We start from the raw sequence: 15833 nt of genomic DNA, 5'->3' as shown, positions 1-15833 counted from the left end.
CAAAAAATTGAACATAAATTCGGATGGATCTCAAGGACATTATGTAGAATAAGAAAAGCCCATATTAATAGATAACTTATTGTATGATTCCATTTATATAACATTCCCCAAATAAAAAAAGGATAGAGATGGAAAACAAGTTAGTGGTTGCCAGTGTTTGTGATCAGAGGGAGGGGAGAATAGGTGTGAACATAAAGGAACACAGCAGAAACCTTTAGAGTGATGGAGCAGTTCTACATTTTGATTGCAGTGTGGATTTTGCAAATTACACACGTGATTAACAGCACAGATGTGTGGAATTTTAAGGAACCCTGAATAGCCTAAATGATCTTTAAAAAGAATAGAGTTGGGGTGCCTGGGTGGCTCAGTCGGTTGAGTGTCCGACTTCGGCTCAGGTCGTGATCTCACAGTCTGTGAGTTTGAGTCCCACGTTGGGTTCTGTGCCGACAGCTCAGAGCCTGGAGCCTGTTTCGGATTCTGTGTCTCCCTCTCTCTCTGACCCTCCCGCGTTCATGCTCTGTCTCTCTCGGTCTCAAAAAAGTAAATAAAGGTTAAAAATAAATTAAAAAGAATAGAGTTGGAAGAATCTCCCTTCTTGATTTCAAAATTTACTACAAATCTACAGTAATCCAAACAGTGTGGCACTGTCATAAAGACAGATAGACCAATGCCATAGCATAGAGAACCCAGAAATAACTCCTCACATTTATGGTCAAATGATTTTTGACTGTTCATTGAGGAAAGAACAGTCTTTTCCACAAATGGTGGTGGGGAAACTGGATAGCCATGTATAAAACAATAAAGCTGGACTCTTTACATTTAACTCAAAATGGATCAAAGTCCTAACATAAGACCTAAAGCTAGGGACATCTAGGTGGCTCCGTTGGTTAAGCATCGACTCTTGATTTTGGCTCAGGTCACGATCCCAGGGATATGGGATCAAGCCCCGTGTTGGTCTCTGTGCTGAGCATGGAGCCTGCTTGGGATTCTCTCTCCTCTCTCTCCCCCCTCTCCATCTGCTCCTCTCCCTCGCTCGTGTGCTCTCTCTTTCTCTAAAATAAAAAATAAAAGACCTAAAACTATAAAACTCTTAGATGGAAACATAGGATAAAAGCTTTGGATGTTGGGTTTGGTAATGATTTCTTGGATATCACACCAAAAGCACAGGCAACAAAAGAAAAAATACATAAACTAGACTTTATCAAAATTAAAAACTTTTGTGTATCAAAGCACATTATTAAGAAAGTGAAAAAGACAACCCACAGAATGGCAGAAAATATTTGCATATCATAGCTAAGGGATTGATATCTAGAAATATATAGAACTCCTATAAGACAGCAACAACGACAAAAAAACAAACAACCCATTTGGCAAATGGGCAAAGGACCTGAATAGGCATTTTTCCAAAGAAGATATAAAAATGTCCAAAAAGCAGTGAAAAGATGCTCAACAGCACTAATCACTAAGGAGATGCAAATCAAAACCACAATGAGATACCCCCCCCACCCCCCTCACCCCCCCACACACACACTCACTTCTTAAACCTAGAGCATCATCTTCCTGTGCCTGGCACGGAGCTTTCTGGAAGCCAAGCACCTCTAGAAAGGGAGGCAGCAGCATGGGGAAGATGAGATGGGTTGGGGGGCTAGCTCTGAAAGCTCCAGTTAGGCAGTGATGGGGAATCACTGGTGTGTGAGAGGCATGGGGGGGGCGGTGCAGAGTAAGGTGGGAAACTAAGGCAAACCAGTGGGAGGGGTAAACAGAAACAGTAACCCAAAGGAGAGAAGCTGAGGTGAAGGCTATGTCAAAGCCTCAGAAAGAAGACTGGGAATCAGTTCTCTCCTATCACATATACTTCTGTAGAGACCTCAGTCTGCAAATGCAGGATCCAGAGGAATAGAGGCGGTGAGGTGACAGCAGGTCCTCAAGGGGTAGAGAGGGGTCTGCACGGAGGACCAAGGAACTCCAAATGAAACAAGTGTGGGCATGAGGAATGGAACTAACCAGATGCCATGGTACAGGCTCCATCTGCACAGAGCTCCAGAATTGAAGAATGAGGGTGAAGGGTGCAGGAGACAGTGTACAAGCAGAGGGTGGGGGTGGGGAGTGGAGGAAAGGAGCTCTATCCACAGAGACCGTTGCCCAGAGCTGGGGTGAACTTGCTCAGGTCATGCCCAAAGTCATGGTAAACACTAGACATTCCAACAAAGCCTCTTAATGACAAAATCCTGCAAATAGAGAAGTGAAGAGGATGCCATTCCTTGGTGCTTTCAAGCCTTCACCAAGAAGCCAGACCAGGCAAATCTGACCTTGAGGCTATGAAATGGACAAAAAGAAAGCAAGCTCCATGCCTTGAAAGTGGGTGCCAGTGGTCCTCAGGCAGGAAGTGGCTCTTGTCAGGTATTGTTCTAAAGATGCAGTTAAAAACAATTTTTTTTTTTTTAAGTAGGCTTTACATTCAGCACGGAGCCCAATGCGGGCCTTGAACTCAGAACCCTGATATCAAAACCTGAGCTGAGATCAAGAGTCAGATGCTTAACCAACTGAACCACCCAGGTGCCTCAACAACTTTTTTTGAAGACACGAGCAAATCAGTTCCTCCCACAAAGGCTCCACACCACCATTAAGGAAAAGCATGTCCATGTGCACACGTCCTCCCCAAATCCCCTTGTAGGAATGAGTATACTGCACAATGTCAGGATTACGTGGCTCCTGTATGCCTGTGTACAGAACCCAGCAGGAGCTCAGTACATGTGTTTAAATGCATGCTTCTTTCATGCCCATTCACCTGGGGCAAGACCACAGGCCACTGCTGAAAAAGTGCCTGCTTGGGATTAAAAAAGGAAGGCTGAAGCAGCAGGAGGTGAATTGGGAAGCTGGGAACCCCCAATTTCCCCCAGCAGAGCAGTGGCACCCGTCAGCACAGCCATGAGGAGCTCTGTGGCTCTGTGCTGCTCTGGTCCTCCTCTCAGCAGACTCGTCAGCAAGAAGGACTGAGGCCACAGGGCAGGGGGCTGGTCTAGGAGACAAGAGTGTTCCTGAAGGCCAAGCCACCAACAAAACCACCCTAGTAAGTAGCTAAGTGCTTAGGCAACCCTGCTTCTGAACTACCCAAATCCAAGGCTAGGATGGCTGCAAGGCAGAGGGAGCAGGGCTGTTCTCCCCGTGGAAAAGTACCACTGGATGGACAAGACACGTCACAGGGTGCTTTGGCTCTGACAGCACCGCTGGGCAAACAGCTGGTGTTAGTCACCCAGCGATGCAGAAAGCACGACCAGCATGGGAAAGCCAGTCAGGAGAGAGACGTACGGAGGCAGGAGGCAGACTGAGATGTAGGGTAGAGCAGGGGCCTGGGTGGCGCCCATCCATGGAGAACACGGTCGGGGGAAGGTTTGGAGGTTACTGTGGCGGGTGAGGGGATGCTGACCCAGCATCTGCATGCCTACAGAGAATATGCCACCCACATCCCCTTCCCCGCCCCTTCCTAGCCAGTGTGCAGAGCAAGCAGCAGCACAAAAGCCCCTTCCCCACTCCATTCTAGATGGCCCTTTGAGCCCGGGCTTCACCACTATGCTCGTCCCCGGAGACTGAGCTTTTCTGTAAAGGGGGAGCAGGGAGGGACTGCAGAGAGGAACAGAGAAGACAGAAATAGCTGAAGAAAGGGAAACATGTCAATGAGTTCCAGGGAAACGCACACACACTGAAACCACAATGATCCAGAAGAGGCTAGTACTTGGTTACCGTCAGCTTCAGCATCCCGTTTTCCCTGATTATCTTAATGCGTTTCCTGTCCGAAGCAGTCATTTCCAACAGGATATTCTGTGGTCTGATCTCCCTGTTCTGTTCTCCGATGGCTGATAGAGGCAGTGCCCTGCGCCACCCTCCTCGTGCCCTGTCCCCGCCCTCAAGAGTCTCTGCCCCGCCTCCCAGAAGAGGACTTCACGAGTACCCACCTGTTACTACAGGCTCCGTGGAAACAACCCACACCACCAAACAATTTGTTTAATTTTATTTCAAAATTGTACAAAATGGCCATAAGCGGCTATAAAAAATTTTGTCTTCAGAACACGTGGAAATTCAGAAAGAACAACAAAACAGGTATTATTCACAGTGTAATGGAAAAGCTTCCTCTGAGGCAGAAATTACAACTCTTCCTTCTTCTTCCCTAGTCTCTCGTGGTCTCCTTCCCGGAGCGTTCGAATAAAATTGGTAAACCCCAATTCCTATAGGGAATGGGAAGAGAAAGAGAAAAAGGAAACTTTAACCCCTGATGCGGATGTGCACCCTCTCTCCCCCTTCCCTGATGCCCCACGTGCTCACTTCTCTGGACAGAGGAGCGGCCAGTGGAAGCAGCTGGCAATGCGGGGACGGTCTGCTTGGCTACTGGGGAGCCCTTTCCGACACCCCGGAACCTGTCCCTGCTCCGGGAGCTGGACTCTGGGACAACCTCTTGGGGCACTCTTCCAGCCAGGCTCACGGCCCTTGCTTCCCAGCAGGGTGCTAGCGCTGACCTCTGCCCTGCCCTGGAAGCCTCCCTTTGCTGCCCCCCTCGGTGGCTGTTTCCCTGCCCAGGGCAGATGCCTCTCCCCAGCTCACCGTGCGATCGCTGTCATACTTTTCTGCAAATTTCCCGTAGTGGTAGTAGTGGAATGTGGGATAGGCCTTGATGGCCTCTTGCTGACACAGGTCCTGGTTTTTGTCTCTGACGCAGTCAACAGCAGCACAGGCAATCTACAGGCCAAAAGAAAGGGTGGGTCAGCACAGGAGGCCTCCCACGTGAGACCTGGGGCCTGGACCCTCTGCACACAGACAGCACTTCGGGCCTACGTCATGTGCTTTCTTTTTTTCTCCTCAATAGCAGGGATGAGCTGAACCAAACAGCCTCAGCCCAGAGCTCCACTGAGACTGGTGATGCCTGTTTCCAATTCTCAAGGCAGCTGGGTAAGGTTAGGGGACTCAGCTTGCAGCACCCTCAGACTACCCTTTAAAATCAAGAGTATAATGGCCATAAAGGAAATGATGACTTGAAAGCATCTGTAAACACCACAGGTTTTGTGAGGCTCATTTCTATGAGGCATGGTAGGACTCATTCATTTATCAACTAACACTTCCTGAACATCTGTTTGCGGAGGGAGGATAGTACCAAGGTTAAGAACAAAAGCTTTGAAGTGAAGTTTCCCAAGTGCAAATCTTGGCTTGGCTGCATATTCAGACTTAAGGAAAATTACCTAGCCTCTAGCCTCAATTTCCTCATCTGTAAAATGGGGGTAATAACAACACATAGGTTATCAGGAAATTATGAAGACTGAGTAAGAGAATTCAGGGGAGGTGAATCGGCCACAGGACCTGACACATGGTTAGTGGTCAGTAATGTTAGCTGCTGTTATAGTCGCGCCTACCGGCTCCAGACACAAGCCCTGTCTCCAGTAGGAGCTCAGCGTCCGGTCAGGGGAGTCAGATAAAGGGACAACTCCGAGGCATGATAGGGGGTGTGACGTGACGGAGGTGGTCCAGGGTGCCAAGGGAACTGGCACAAAGGTGCTCTGCCCTAGTTTGCCATCTGAGCGGCGTCCTGAAGGAGGAGGAGAAAGAAGTTTCGGCCAGGGGAGCACATTCCAGGAACTGGAAGAGTTAGTTCAGCAGGACTACGGCAAACAGGGTTTTTGGTCAGAAGGAGGTTCCCAAATTGGCCACTGGCCTCTTCCTGCCCTTCTAACCAATTCCACATGCTGGGTAGTTTTTCCTAATTATTGCTCTTTCAAAATAAGAGGGTATCAAGCAGGCACGGGAGAACCTTTTTTCTGTTGAGGGTCACAACGCAGAGAAGGGGGGAGAGGGTCGCTTAATGGGAATACACCATACACAAGCATTACAGAAGAAGGGAGGGCAGATTCTGAGGAAAGGCAGCATCTTACCCAAGTGCTGCCATGTGCCAAGCCTGTCCTAGATGCCAGGGGTACAGTGATGACCTTGAAAAAATCTAGTCATCAAGTGACTGCCATCCTTACTGCAGGAAAGCAGTTAACAGACACATAACAAGGGAGATCATTTTAGAGCCCAGGGAATGCTCTCAAGAAATTAAAAGAGGGTGATTCAAGAAAACGATAGCCGGAGGGGCTGCTTTCTGGCCAAGAAGGCCTTTCCGAGGAGATAGCATTTGATCAGAGACCTGAGTCAGGAGGAGACAGCAGGTGCACGAAGGCCTGAGCAGAGAGCACCCACCCAGAAACCAGCCCATGCCGGGACCAGGGAGAAAAATAAGCGTGCTGCCTCGGAGAACCAGAGCCCATTAAGGCATTCAGACTGAACTCTTACTGTACTTGAAAGAAAGTTAAAATCATTCAATAGCCACAATTCACATGGTTCTATGGCTACGGGTTATTCACATTGGGATGGGGGCCCCCTTTCCAGGCAGAAGAGCCCTGCAGGCCACCAACAGTCACATTTACTGGTCACTGACCTTGTGCCCGAGTGAGCAGGGCCACTGCTCTGCAGGCAGAGGGATTGACAGAGTGAAGTGTGGCCTGCTCCCTCTCTGGTGACCAGCGTGCCACACTTGCCCCTCCCCCGCCTTCACGCTTCCCTCCCACTTCAGCTACATAACGTCTGTATAATAAGACTTCTCAGAGCAGAGTTTGCAAACTTGCTGCGCACAATCCATATCTGGCTTTCAGTCCTGTTCTATTTGGCCCACACAGAATTAAAAAAAAATAAACCTGAATTAGCTGCCAACCTAGAAAAAGAGCCAGAAGATTTTATATAAAAGTTTGGCTCTCCAGCTTCTCTTTAAAAGCCAGATTTGATGGCATTTGCCCTGCATTCCCACAGGCAACACGTGGCTGGAGCAGAGGGCAGCGGTCTCCTTCAGGTGGGTTCCCCCAGCCGTTTGCTGAAGTCTACACGGAGCCTGACTCGCGGGGCTAGCAGGTGGGCCCGTGCAGTCTCCTGAGAACCTCAGCTCACCCTGTAAAACACTTCCTGAATTATTTAGAAACACGAGGCAGGTGCTCCTCTGACTGTCCTCGGCGTTCCACTTCTTGGGGCCCGGCCCAGGGGAGCCCTCACACACCGGGCAGCCCTCTGCGTCCGGCCCTCAGTGAGCGGCCGATGCCCCTCTGCTACGCTGACAGAGTGTTTGATGAGTGTTGCTCCAGGCTGCTGCTCTCCCCGCATCTGCTTTAAATTATGAATTTAATTTGTATACATGCCCTGGAGCTGTGGGAAATATAGTGTATGGTTTTATAAATTGACTAAATTAAAAATGTGTACTTATTTTGAATCCCCTCAACTAGCTGCCAGCCACGTACATAGAGTGCTACTTCTGGCTGCAAAGGCTCCTCTACCCTCCATTTCTACAGGAAGAGAGGAGTGAAGTGCGGCTCCTTCTAAAGGAAGTGGCTTAGGGGGAGCCTGGGTGGCTCAGTCTGTTAAGGGTCGACTTCGGCTCAGGTCATGATCTCACAGCTGTGAGTTCGAGCCCCGCATCGGGCTCTGTGCTGACAGCTCAGAGCCTGGAGCCTGCTTCAGATTCTGTGTCTCCCTCTCTCTCTCTGCCCCTCCCCCTCTCATGCTCTGTCCCTCCTCTCTCTCTGTCAAAAATAAACAGACATTAAAAAAAAAAATTAAAGGAAGGGGCTTAGACTCTGGAAAAAAGACAGCAAATATTCCGCTTCTCATCTATCCCCATTTCTCCTGTCTAAATGCCTGCACCCCTTACACCCACTCCAGATTTGCACTGACTGAACTACAGCACTGAATGTACACTATCACTTTGAGATCTGCTCCACGGTACTTGGTATCCTGCTGTGGCCCCTTGGCCAAATACTTGGTAACTGGCACCCATAACTCTTGGCTGCAGGGAACCACTGCGTAAGGCCAGTGATGGACGGGGCTTGAGAACGTGGTCCCCCGTGAGGTCTCCAGGGACTGAACCTAATCACCCATGCACTAATCTGCTCATCAATCCCCCTGCTCTGGCTCCTTCCCCGCCTGCTCCCCGTTCCTCCATCCTTGAGGCTGTAGCCTAAGACCATCTCCCAAATAAACCCCCTACACACAAGGGCCAGAACCTGAGTTTGCTTTGGGGAAACATCTGACAATGCCTGTTTATCTGGTTCTGAGATGCCCCTTTCCAGCTGGACAAGTTTGACAGAGTTTTTTAACCTCTGTAAGATCCAATCTCCTCTTCTGTAAAATGGGAGATTAATAATATTTACTTGGTTATGCTATGATGAGGACAACATGACATAATGCTCTCAAGTATCAGTGGAAGAGTTTTCAGAAAATATCAAATATATTATTGCTTCTTCATTCAGTCAACATTTACACAGGCTTCAGGCATCAAGACTGGAGGGAATTCAAGGGCAAATGAAGTCCCTGCCCTCAGGGAGCCTTCCTTTCTGAAGGACAGAGAGCCCTGTAAACACAAGGGACTAAACACACCAGGGCCAGGGTTCCATCAGCTCCTGCTGCCTATGGGCACCTGTCCTCGGATGACCTTCACACCTCCCCAACAGCTGCCTTCAAGGCCAGCCCCACCCCCAGCCCCACACCTTGCCAGCCCAGTGGTCGCCTGACCCCTGCCTGCAATCCACCAGCCTTCCACCTCAGGTCCTTGTCTTCCACGGCCCCTTCCCTACGGTCATCTGTTCCAACATTAGCAGTATGCAGCCTTTTCTCCACCCAGTGTATCAACTGCTAAAGCTCCCCAGTAAGCTCCTGGGAGGGGTGGAGGCTCCCCAGCTAAACTATGAGCTGCCTCATGCGGATTTATTGATTCAGTAAAATAAATCTCTGCAGGAGCTAATATTGACTTTGGCTATGAAAATGGAAGTGAACAACCAACTGCATATTGATTGGGGAAGGAACAGAGACTGGCTTCTGGGTAGAAAAAAATACAATTCCAGCTAAGAGGTGGCAGCATGGGTGTCCGGAAGAACTAGGAGTCAAGAGACTCTGTTCTGGCTGTCAGTGACCAGCCAGGTGTCCCTGGGCAAGAGACATGGTCCTCTCTGGGCCTTGATCCCTCATGAGCAGGAGAGGGCTGGATGGGCCACCACTCCCCAAATACCAGCCAGTAGCCAGTACAAGAGCTCTTAAAAATTATAAATTCCTGGAACTGTCTCTAGACCTCTGATGTGATAGTTCTAGGATGCACCCAGCAATCGTGGCACCAGTAACTTTAGTCCCCCAGGCCGAGAGCGAACACTTCCCTGGTGTTACTGAGAGCCACCTCCAGGAACCCCAGGCCTGCCAACTGCCTGGCAGAGAGGGACAGAGAGAGTAAACATGTTCCTGGAAATGAGCGAGGGTAATCTCTGGCTTAGAATAAGGGAAGCTGGAAGGAGAGAACAGAAGGAATGACACAGAGGAAATGACCCCCAGAAAAGGCCAGTGACATTACTGGCTCAAGTTAAGACAATTAAGCAAGGGCATATTAGTGTCTCAGAGAAGGAGGGGGTCTCCATGGAAATGGCGTCCCTGTGCATCAGCAGATGGGAATGAGGAAGAGGAGGGCTGGCCCTCGGCTACTCACTATGGGCATAGCCAGCCTGGCCCTGCTTGGACTGATGTGATCCCTTCACAGATCCTGGAGCCATGGAGACCCGAGCAGCCGGAGGTCGGGGGGCAGGGAGACCCCACACTTCAGCCACTCTCTTGTCTACCCAGAGTTCTCCGGGTGAGGGGTAAAGGGAGTCAGTGTGGAGTGACTGACAGTCCTGGGCTGGCTCCAGGGAGTAAAGGCATCCCCACACCAACCAACCAACACCCAGATTGTAAGGGAGTCCTGCAGGGATGGACCTCCCCAGGCCCCCAGGAGGAGCTCCTGTGTACGCACTGGCCCTGGGTGGCAGAAGGGGGCAGGTGGGGACAGAGATGAAGACGGGAAGCCCCTTCTTGCCACGCCCCTCTCAATGCAGGCCAAGTGGCAGGCAAAGGAGAAAAGGAGAAGTGAGCCACAGGGGCACAGCCAGACCTTGTGGGTGATGACAGGACATCGTGAGTCCAGGGAAGGGTCTTGGGGTCTGAGTCCTGAGTCTGCCCCCTCCCCACACACGTGCCCCAGCCTGGCTCTCTCTGACCTGCTGGCCCTGTATAGCTCTCACATGTCATCACAGGGCCAACCCCAGGAAATCCAGCCTGCCCTGGCTGCACCTGAGGAACTCACTCAAAAAAATGTAAGGCACCACAGCAGAGATGCGTGTGACTTTGAGTCTGGGTGTGTGTGAGCACACTTCTGGGGCCTCTTGGGTGAAGAGAGTCCCAGGCTGGGAAGAGTCTTCATGATCGTCTAGAGAAGCACCCCGATCTTAGAGAGAGGAGAATTCAAGGCCTGAAGAGCTGATGTGACTTCTCCGAGTCACACAGTTTAGCAGCAGCCAAAAGCTGCACCAGCCTGAGTTCCAGAGTCTTCTCCTGCCACACACCCTTTGGCCCCAAAGTCACACTTTGCTCTCACCTGGGAGGGACCCACACTGCCCTCACTGCTGGAGCTGCCTGGGGGACGTGCCTGGGGGGGTCCCCTCTCCTCCCCTCTAATCCAATCCCGCAGCTCTAGCTTGTTAATTTTATGCTTCATCGGTTGGCAGCTACAGGAGCCTTTCCCTTAGGCAGGATGAGGCTCTGCACACAGCCTTGCTCTCCTCCACCTTGGCTGCCTCCAGTTGACTTTTGTTGAATTTTTTTATTTGTAGTTTCAATTATATAAGTGATGCATGACTACAAATCCTACTGTAAAAAGATTGAAGCACTAAGAAAATATAAACAGATGACCCCTTTACCACCCCCCTCTTCCAATGAAGGGCTGTAATGGTTCAGTGTATCCCTTTTAGCTGACTTTACAGCAAACATTCAGCCTGCTCTATGCTGCCTTTATGAAAAGAATGTCCTGGTTCCCAGGAATTCTCTGATCTCAGCAGAGCCTATTCAGGAAGGGGACCTGAACGGGAAGGGAGGAAGGTGTAGGAAATGGCGGCAGAGCAAAGTCAGAGGCAGGGCAAGAGACAAAGAGGGGTCTCTTACCTTTCGGTCATCTTTAAAGACGTTGGCGGTGGCCGTAAAGTGCGGGATGACCTTCTTACAGTGTGGGCACCCTGCAGGAAAGGAGGACAGAATGTTGCACGTGCAGGGGAGGCTGCAGAGCCAGGTGCTCCTCCTGGAACTGATAGAGAAACCTTTCCAGGAGCTTCCCTCCACCCAACAGACCGTGGGGGGGGGGGGGTTCGTCTGACTCCTACCCCTTGCACACCACACTGTCAGGGTCCTGTGTCAACTCTGCCCCTCAAACACTGCCCTGTGTTTCTGCTGTCAGCATGAGGGCTTTGTAGGAGTCTGTGTGCAAATGTCAGGTCCGCTCCTGCCCGGGACCTCCCACCCCACATCCTCCTGCCATACACTGGGTCTAAGAGGCTGAGGGTGGAGGAGATGGTCACTGCAGTCTTGCTCTGCAAGCTCCTTCCACGGAGGGCTGCCTGGGAGCTATGGCACAGAGGGAGCTTTGGGCCTGGAAAAGGAGAATGTGTGCTCAGGACTCTCTGAGTCTGTTACAAAGCCCCCTGCTCTTGCCTTATGGACAATGATAAATCTGTCCATGTCACGACTGAGAAAACGGGACGGAGAAAGGTGGTGGCAGGAGCAACTGTCTGAGCCCCCACTGCTCATGTTTTGCTGCTAACGTCTACATTCCCAGCAAATCCCCACCCCAGACCAAGCAGCCAGACCAGGCCCCAGGGCCTCACGCTATCCTTCTATCCTCTGCTCTACAATCAACCTGAGCCCTGGATCCAGGGAGAGGAGACCCAAGGTCAGGTTAAGAGGAGAATAAGCCACTGGGTTATCAGGGCCTGGGTTCCCGACTATGGAGAGAGGCCTATCACAATGGATGAGGACCCATAACTCCGGAGGCCCAGGGTGTGACAACAGTGCTAGTGTCAGCTGGGGTGACAGACCCCCTTTCTTGGCCCTTCCCTCAGCATGAGCAGATCCAAACCCAAGCCCACCTCTTTCTACCATTCCCCAGACACTGAACACAACTGCCATGAGAACGGAACTGCTTTGAGGGAAGATTTCCTTGACTCTGGTAATTAATTCTGATCAAAGCACAGGTGGGAAAGGCCAAATGCCCTATGGGGAGAGTTGGTGAACCGTCGGGCCGGCCAAGGCGAGGAACAGAAATGGCTTTGCCCATCTGCTTTCTCTCTTTTTAAAATAAGATAATAACGACTGGCATTTCAAAGAGTTTTGTGAAACCAAATTAAAGCTGAGCTACAACTTTAATGTGAATTTAGCGTTGGAGCCAGTTCCTGAGATGGGCAGGATCACCCATATGTCCTGGCTGGTGGAGCTGCCAGCTGGCCCCAGAACAGTGTGGACAATGATGGGGAGGGGCAGGAAAAGGATTTTCCCAACATCCACTGCAGGTGTACAGAAGAGAGCTGGGCTGGATGTGAGTTCTATCAGAACTGAATGCCACAGAGTGCCTAACTTGTGGCAGATACTAACATGATTTTTTAACGGCCTCAATGGCAATTACAAGAACTCTTTACTAATCTGACCCAATGGAGGGAAGAATAGCTCAAATTCATGAAAATTTCACACTATAGAGGAATGATGGTTATAGATTCCAAAACATCTAGAGGGCACAATGTGCTGGTCGACAAGGCTCACCAGAGCAGCATCTTCGCAGCACCTAGCGGTCCCCTGTGAGCGGCACACAGATGCCCACTAATAGCATTAGGCTGGCTGGAAAGAAGTTATCCTCTCCCCCAAACCTGGTATCACTATTAATTTTTCCTTTCTAAGCTCTTTGCTTACTGAATGTATAAAGGTAATTGTCAGCCTAGTGCAAATTCCTATTACCATCAATTTAAAGTATCTAGATCTCAGATTAATCACCTTCTGGTGCATCTAATTTTATCATTATACAAAAGAAAGAGCATGGCAGATGAATAACTGGAGGGGAGGCTGTTTTAGGAAGGGCATGAAGATGTTCCCAAGAGGTGTCAGGTAGACCAGAAGAGGCATGATCTTTTTTTTTTTTTTTTAATTTTTTTTTTTTAACGTTTATTTATTTTTGAGACAGAGAGAGACAGAGCATGAACAGGAAGGGGCAGAAAGAGAGGGAGACATAGAATCTGAAACGGGCTCCAGGCTCTGAGCTGTCAGCACAGAGCCCGATGCGGGGCTCGAACTCACGGACCGTGAGATCATGACCTGAGCCGAAGTCAGGCGCTTAACCGACTGAGCCACCCAGGCGCCCCGAGGCATGATCTTTTAATCTGGGCTCTTTAAAAAGGCACCACCTATGTGTAGCAAGGAAAGAAACTTCCCAGAGTGGGGAGACAGAAAGAAAGACCAAGGACAGGACAGAAAATTCCAATGCTAAAGACTCAGCACGCTGGCCTAAGAAGGGCAGTCACCATGACCAGACCACTGAGAGCAAAGAGGGGGCTTGGAACAGGAGAAAACAATGAAATAGCCAGAGGAAGATCTCTGTATAAACCGGGAGGAGGTGGGAGGAGGAGGTGGGAGGAGGAGGTGGGAGGAGGAGGTGGGAGGAGGAGGTGGGAGGAGGAGGTGGGAGGAGGAGGTGGGAGGAGGAGGTGGGAGGAGGAGGTGGGAGGAGGAGGTGGGAGGAGGAGGTGGGAGGAGGAGGTGGGAGGAGGAGGTGGGAGGAGGAGGTGGGAGGTGGGGAACACAGGGAAGAAGTGGGAGGTGGGAGGGGGCAGGAGCTTGAGGACATGGGGGGAGCTGGGAAGTATGGGACATGTCGGGGAGGTGGGAAGTGGGTGGGAGACAGGAGGTGGGAGGTAGATGGGAGGTGGGGGACATGGGGGGAGGTGAGAAGGAGTAGAGATTGGGGAAGGATATGGGGATTGGCTTTTGCTTCTACTTTATACTTACCTTTATCAGGTGTGTGATCTTTCTTAGTTATTAGGTTCTTTATATGTAAATAAGCATAAGGATGTGTCATATACTATATATAAATAAGTATATATTATTTTCATAACTGAAAAATTTTTAAAGATTTGCCTTTGGATAGATCCACCTCCCTGATGAGCATCTCTGGAACAGGGTTCAGGCACAGGAACATGCAGTAGAGAAGGGAAACTCTAGGTGCCAGGCCCTTTGATGGAAGCCGAGTCGTCCAGTGGAGCAGCCCTGAACGGGCTGTTTCGAGTTGTTTCTTGCCAGAGTACATAGACTGTGAAGCCCTTGAGCTGTGGCAGGGACCATGCCTCCTTCTCTTGTATCCTGGGCCCCAGATACCACCCAGCACACAGTGGTTCTGTGAGGGAGGTCGTTAGCACCCCAGTGGGGTAGGAGTCCTGACTCCAGAGGTCTGGGGGAAAGAGGGGAGCAATCCCAGGGGAAAGTATGTAGTCTGGACTTTCTAAAGTCCACCCAGGGGTTGGTCAAGGACCTCTGCTTCTGTGGCCAGGGTTTCACTGCTGCTGAGAAAGCTCATACTCTCTGAATTATGTCTATAGCAGAAAGAGCACCAGCCCAGGCTGCAGGGAGGGCTCTGTCGCTTCAGTGCTCCGAAGCCTTGGGTAGGTCACACATCTTCTGGGTCTTAGTCCTGTGCCTGGCATTCTGCCCAGAAGGAAGACAACTTCTTAAAACCCACTCAGCCTTCTAGGCATATGCTAAGGACAGATGAGGACAGACAAAGACAGTGAGAGGCTCTGCAAGGAATGGAGAGAGCCCAAGTCCTGCTCTGACCTGGAGAAGAAAAGGCAAAAACAGAGGGACACTTTGCTGCCTGAGGGCAGGGGTCTGAGGCTGGGAAAGGTGGGCAGGAGGCAAGCCCTCTCAGAAAGTGAGAGGGAGGAGTGACTTTACGGATTACTGACACTTGAAAAGTGGGGCAGGAGGGGAGGCAACAGGAGGGCTGGCTACAAGCAAGCAGGTTTATGACTAGATTGAGTTGCCTGGCTTCTCTGTAGAGCGAAGCTTTATTATCCCCACTCCATTAAGCTGAGCTGTAACCGGGGGGAGAGAGACAAGGGCAACAGAACAGTGGGAAATTCAAGAGCCTTCCCTTTTAAATATCAATTAACTTCAAGATGGAACAACACAAAATCCAAAGGTCACAATCAAACGTGTCACTTCCTCAACTTAAACTTTGATTAAAAGGGGGATAGAGGGGGAAGCTAGCTCAGAAAAATGTGGTGTGCTTTTCCCACAGATTCAAACCCAATGGCATCAAAGCCACGTGGAGGAGGTCAGGGAGGAGGACTGGGCTGGGGTACTCAGGAAGACCAGGAAAGCAGAGGCCAAAAGAGGTCGGCTAAATTCCAGGGTTTGAAGGTGAAGTCAGTGCTCGGTGGGACAGAAGGAGCCAAGGGGTAGGTGGAATTGGCAGGTGGGAGGCAAGCAGCCTAGAAGATTCCAGGGACATGGGGAGACTGAATAATTTTGTGGCAGACCCTGCCACAAACAGAAGCAGAGGGCTTTACGACTAATGTGAGCAAGGCTCCCCAGAAACAGGGAGAGAGACCCTGACAGAGCTAACAGGAAGAGGCCTTGGATTTGGAAGGACCTCAGCCTGGGATGAAACTGAGGAGCCCTGACACAGCAGGGATGAGCCCAGGGTCCGCCTGTGGCTGCACTGTTCCCTGGTAGAGGGATCTTCTTGGTTCAGTCTGGCCCACCCCTCCACCTTGCACCTTGGCGAGCACCCCCCAGCTACTTACAAGGGGCATAGAACATGACCAGGGTGTGCTTCTTCTTCTTCAGGGTCTCCCGGAAGTTGTCCCCTACCAGGTGCAACACGCTGGTCTGCTGCTCTTCCCACGTGGGCTCTGGGGGTGGAGGGGCCTCAGGGCTGC

General features: G+C 50.7%; 1 protein-coding gene across 2 annotated transcripts in view; it reads right to left on the bottom strand.

Annotated features, from left to right (window-relative positions):
- Positions 1-3994: 3994 nt before the first annotated feature.
- The window catches only part of PDIA5 (protein disulfide isomerase family A member 5), a 93509-nt gene continuing 81670 nt past the window's right edge, over positions 3995-15833 (bottom strand). For both annotated transcript variants that reach the window (XM_042956221.1, XM_042956222.1), the window contains exons 14-17: positions 15699-15829; positions 11023-11093; positions 4597-4731; positions 3995-4223 (exon numbers count right to left, since the gene is read on the bottom strand). In XM_042956221.1, coding sequence (XP_042812155.1) covers positions 4143-4223; positions 4597-4731; positions 11023-11093; positions 15699-15829 — 418 coding nt within the window. In that variant the 3' untranslated portion in view covers positions 3995-4142. The remainder of the gene's footprint in view (positions 4224-4596; positions 4732-11022; positions 11094-15698; positions 15830-15833) is intronic.

The sequence above is a fragment of the Panthera tigris genome, chromosome C2 (genome assembly GCF_018350195.1).
Source record: "Panthera tigris isolate Pti1 chromosome C2, P.tigris_Pti1_mat1.1, whole genome shotgun sequence".
NCBI lineage: Eukaryota > Metazoa > Chordata > Mammalia > Carnivora > Felidae > Panthera > Panthera tigris.
Note: the sequence above shows the minus strand (reverse complement) of the source record. Positions and strands in the feature narration are given on the sequence as shown.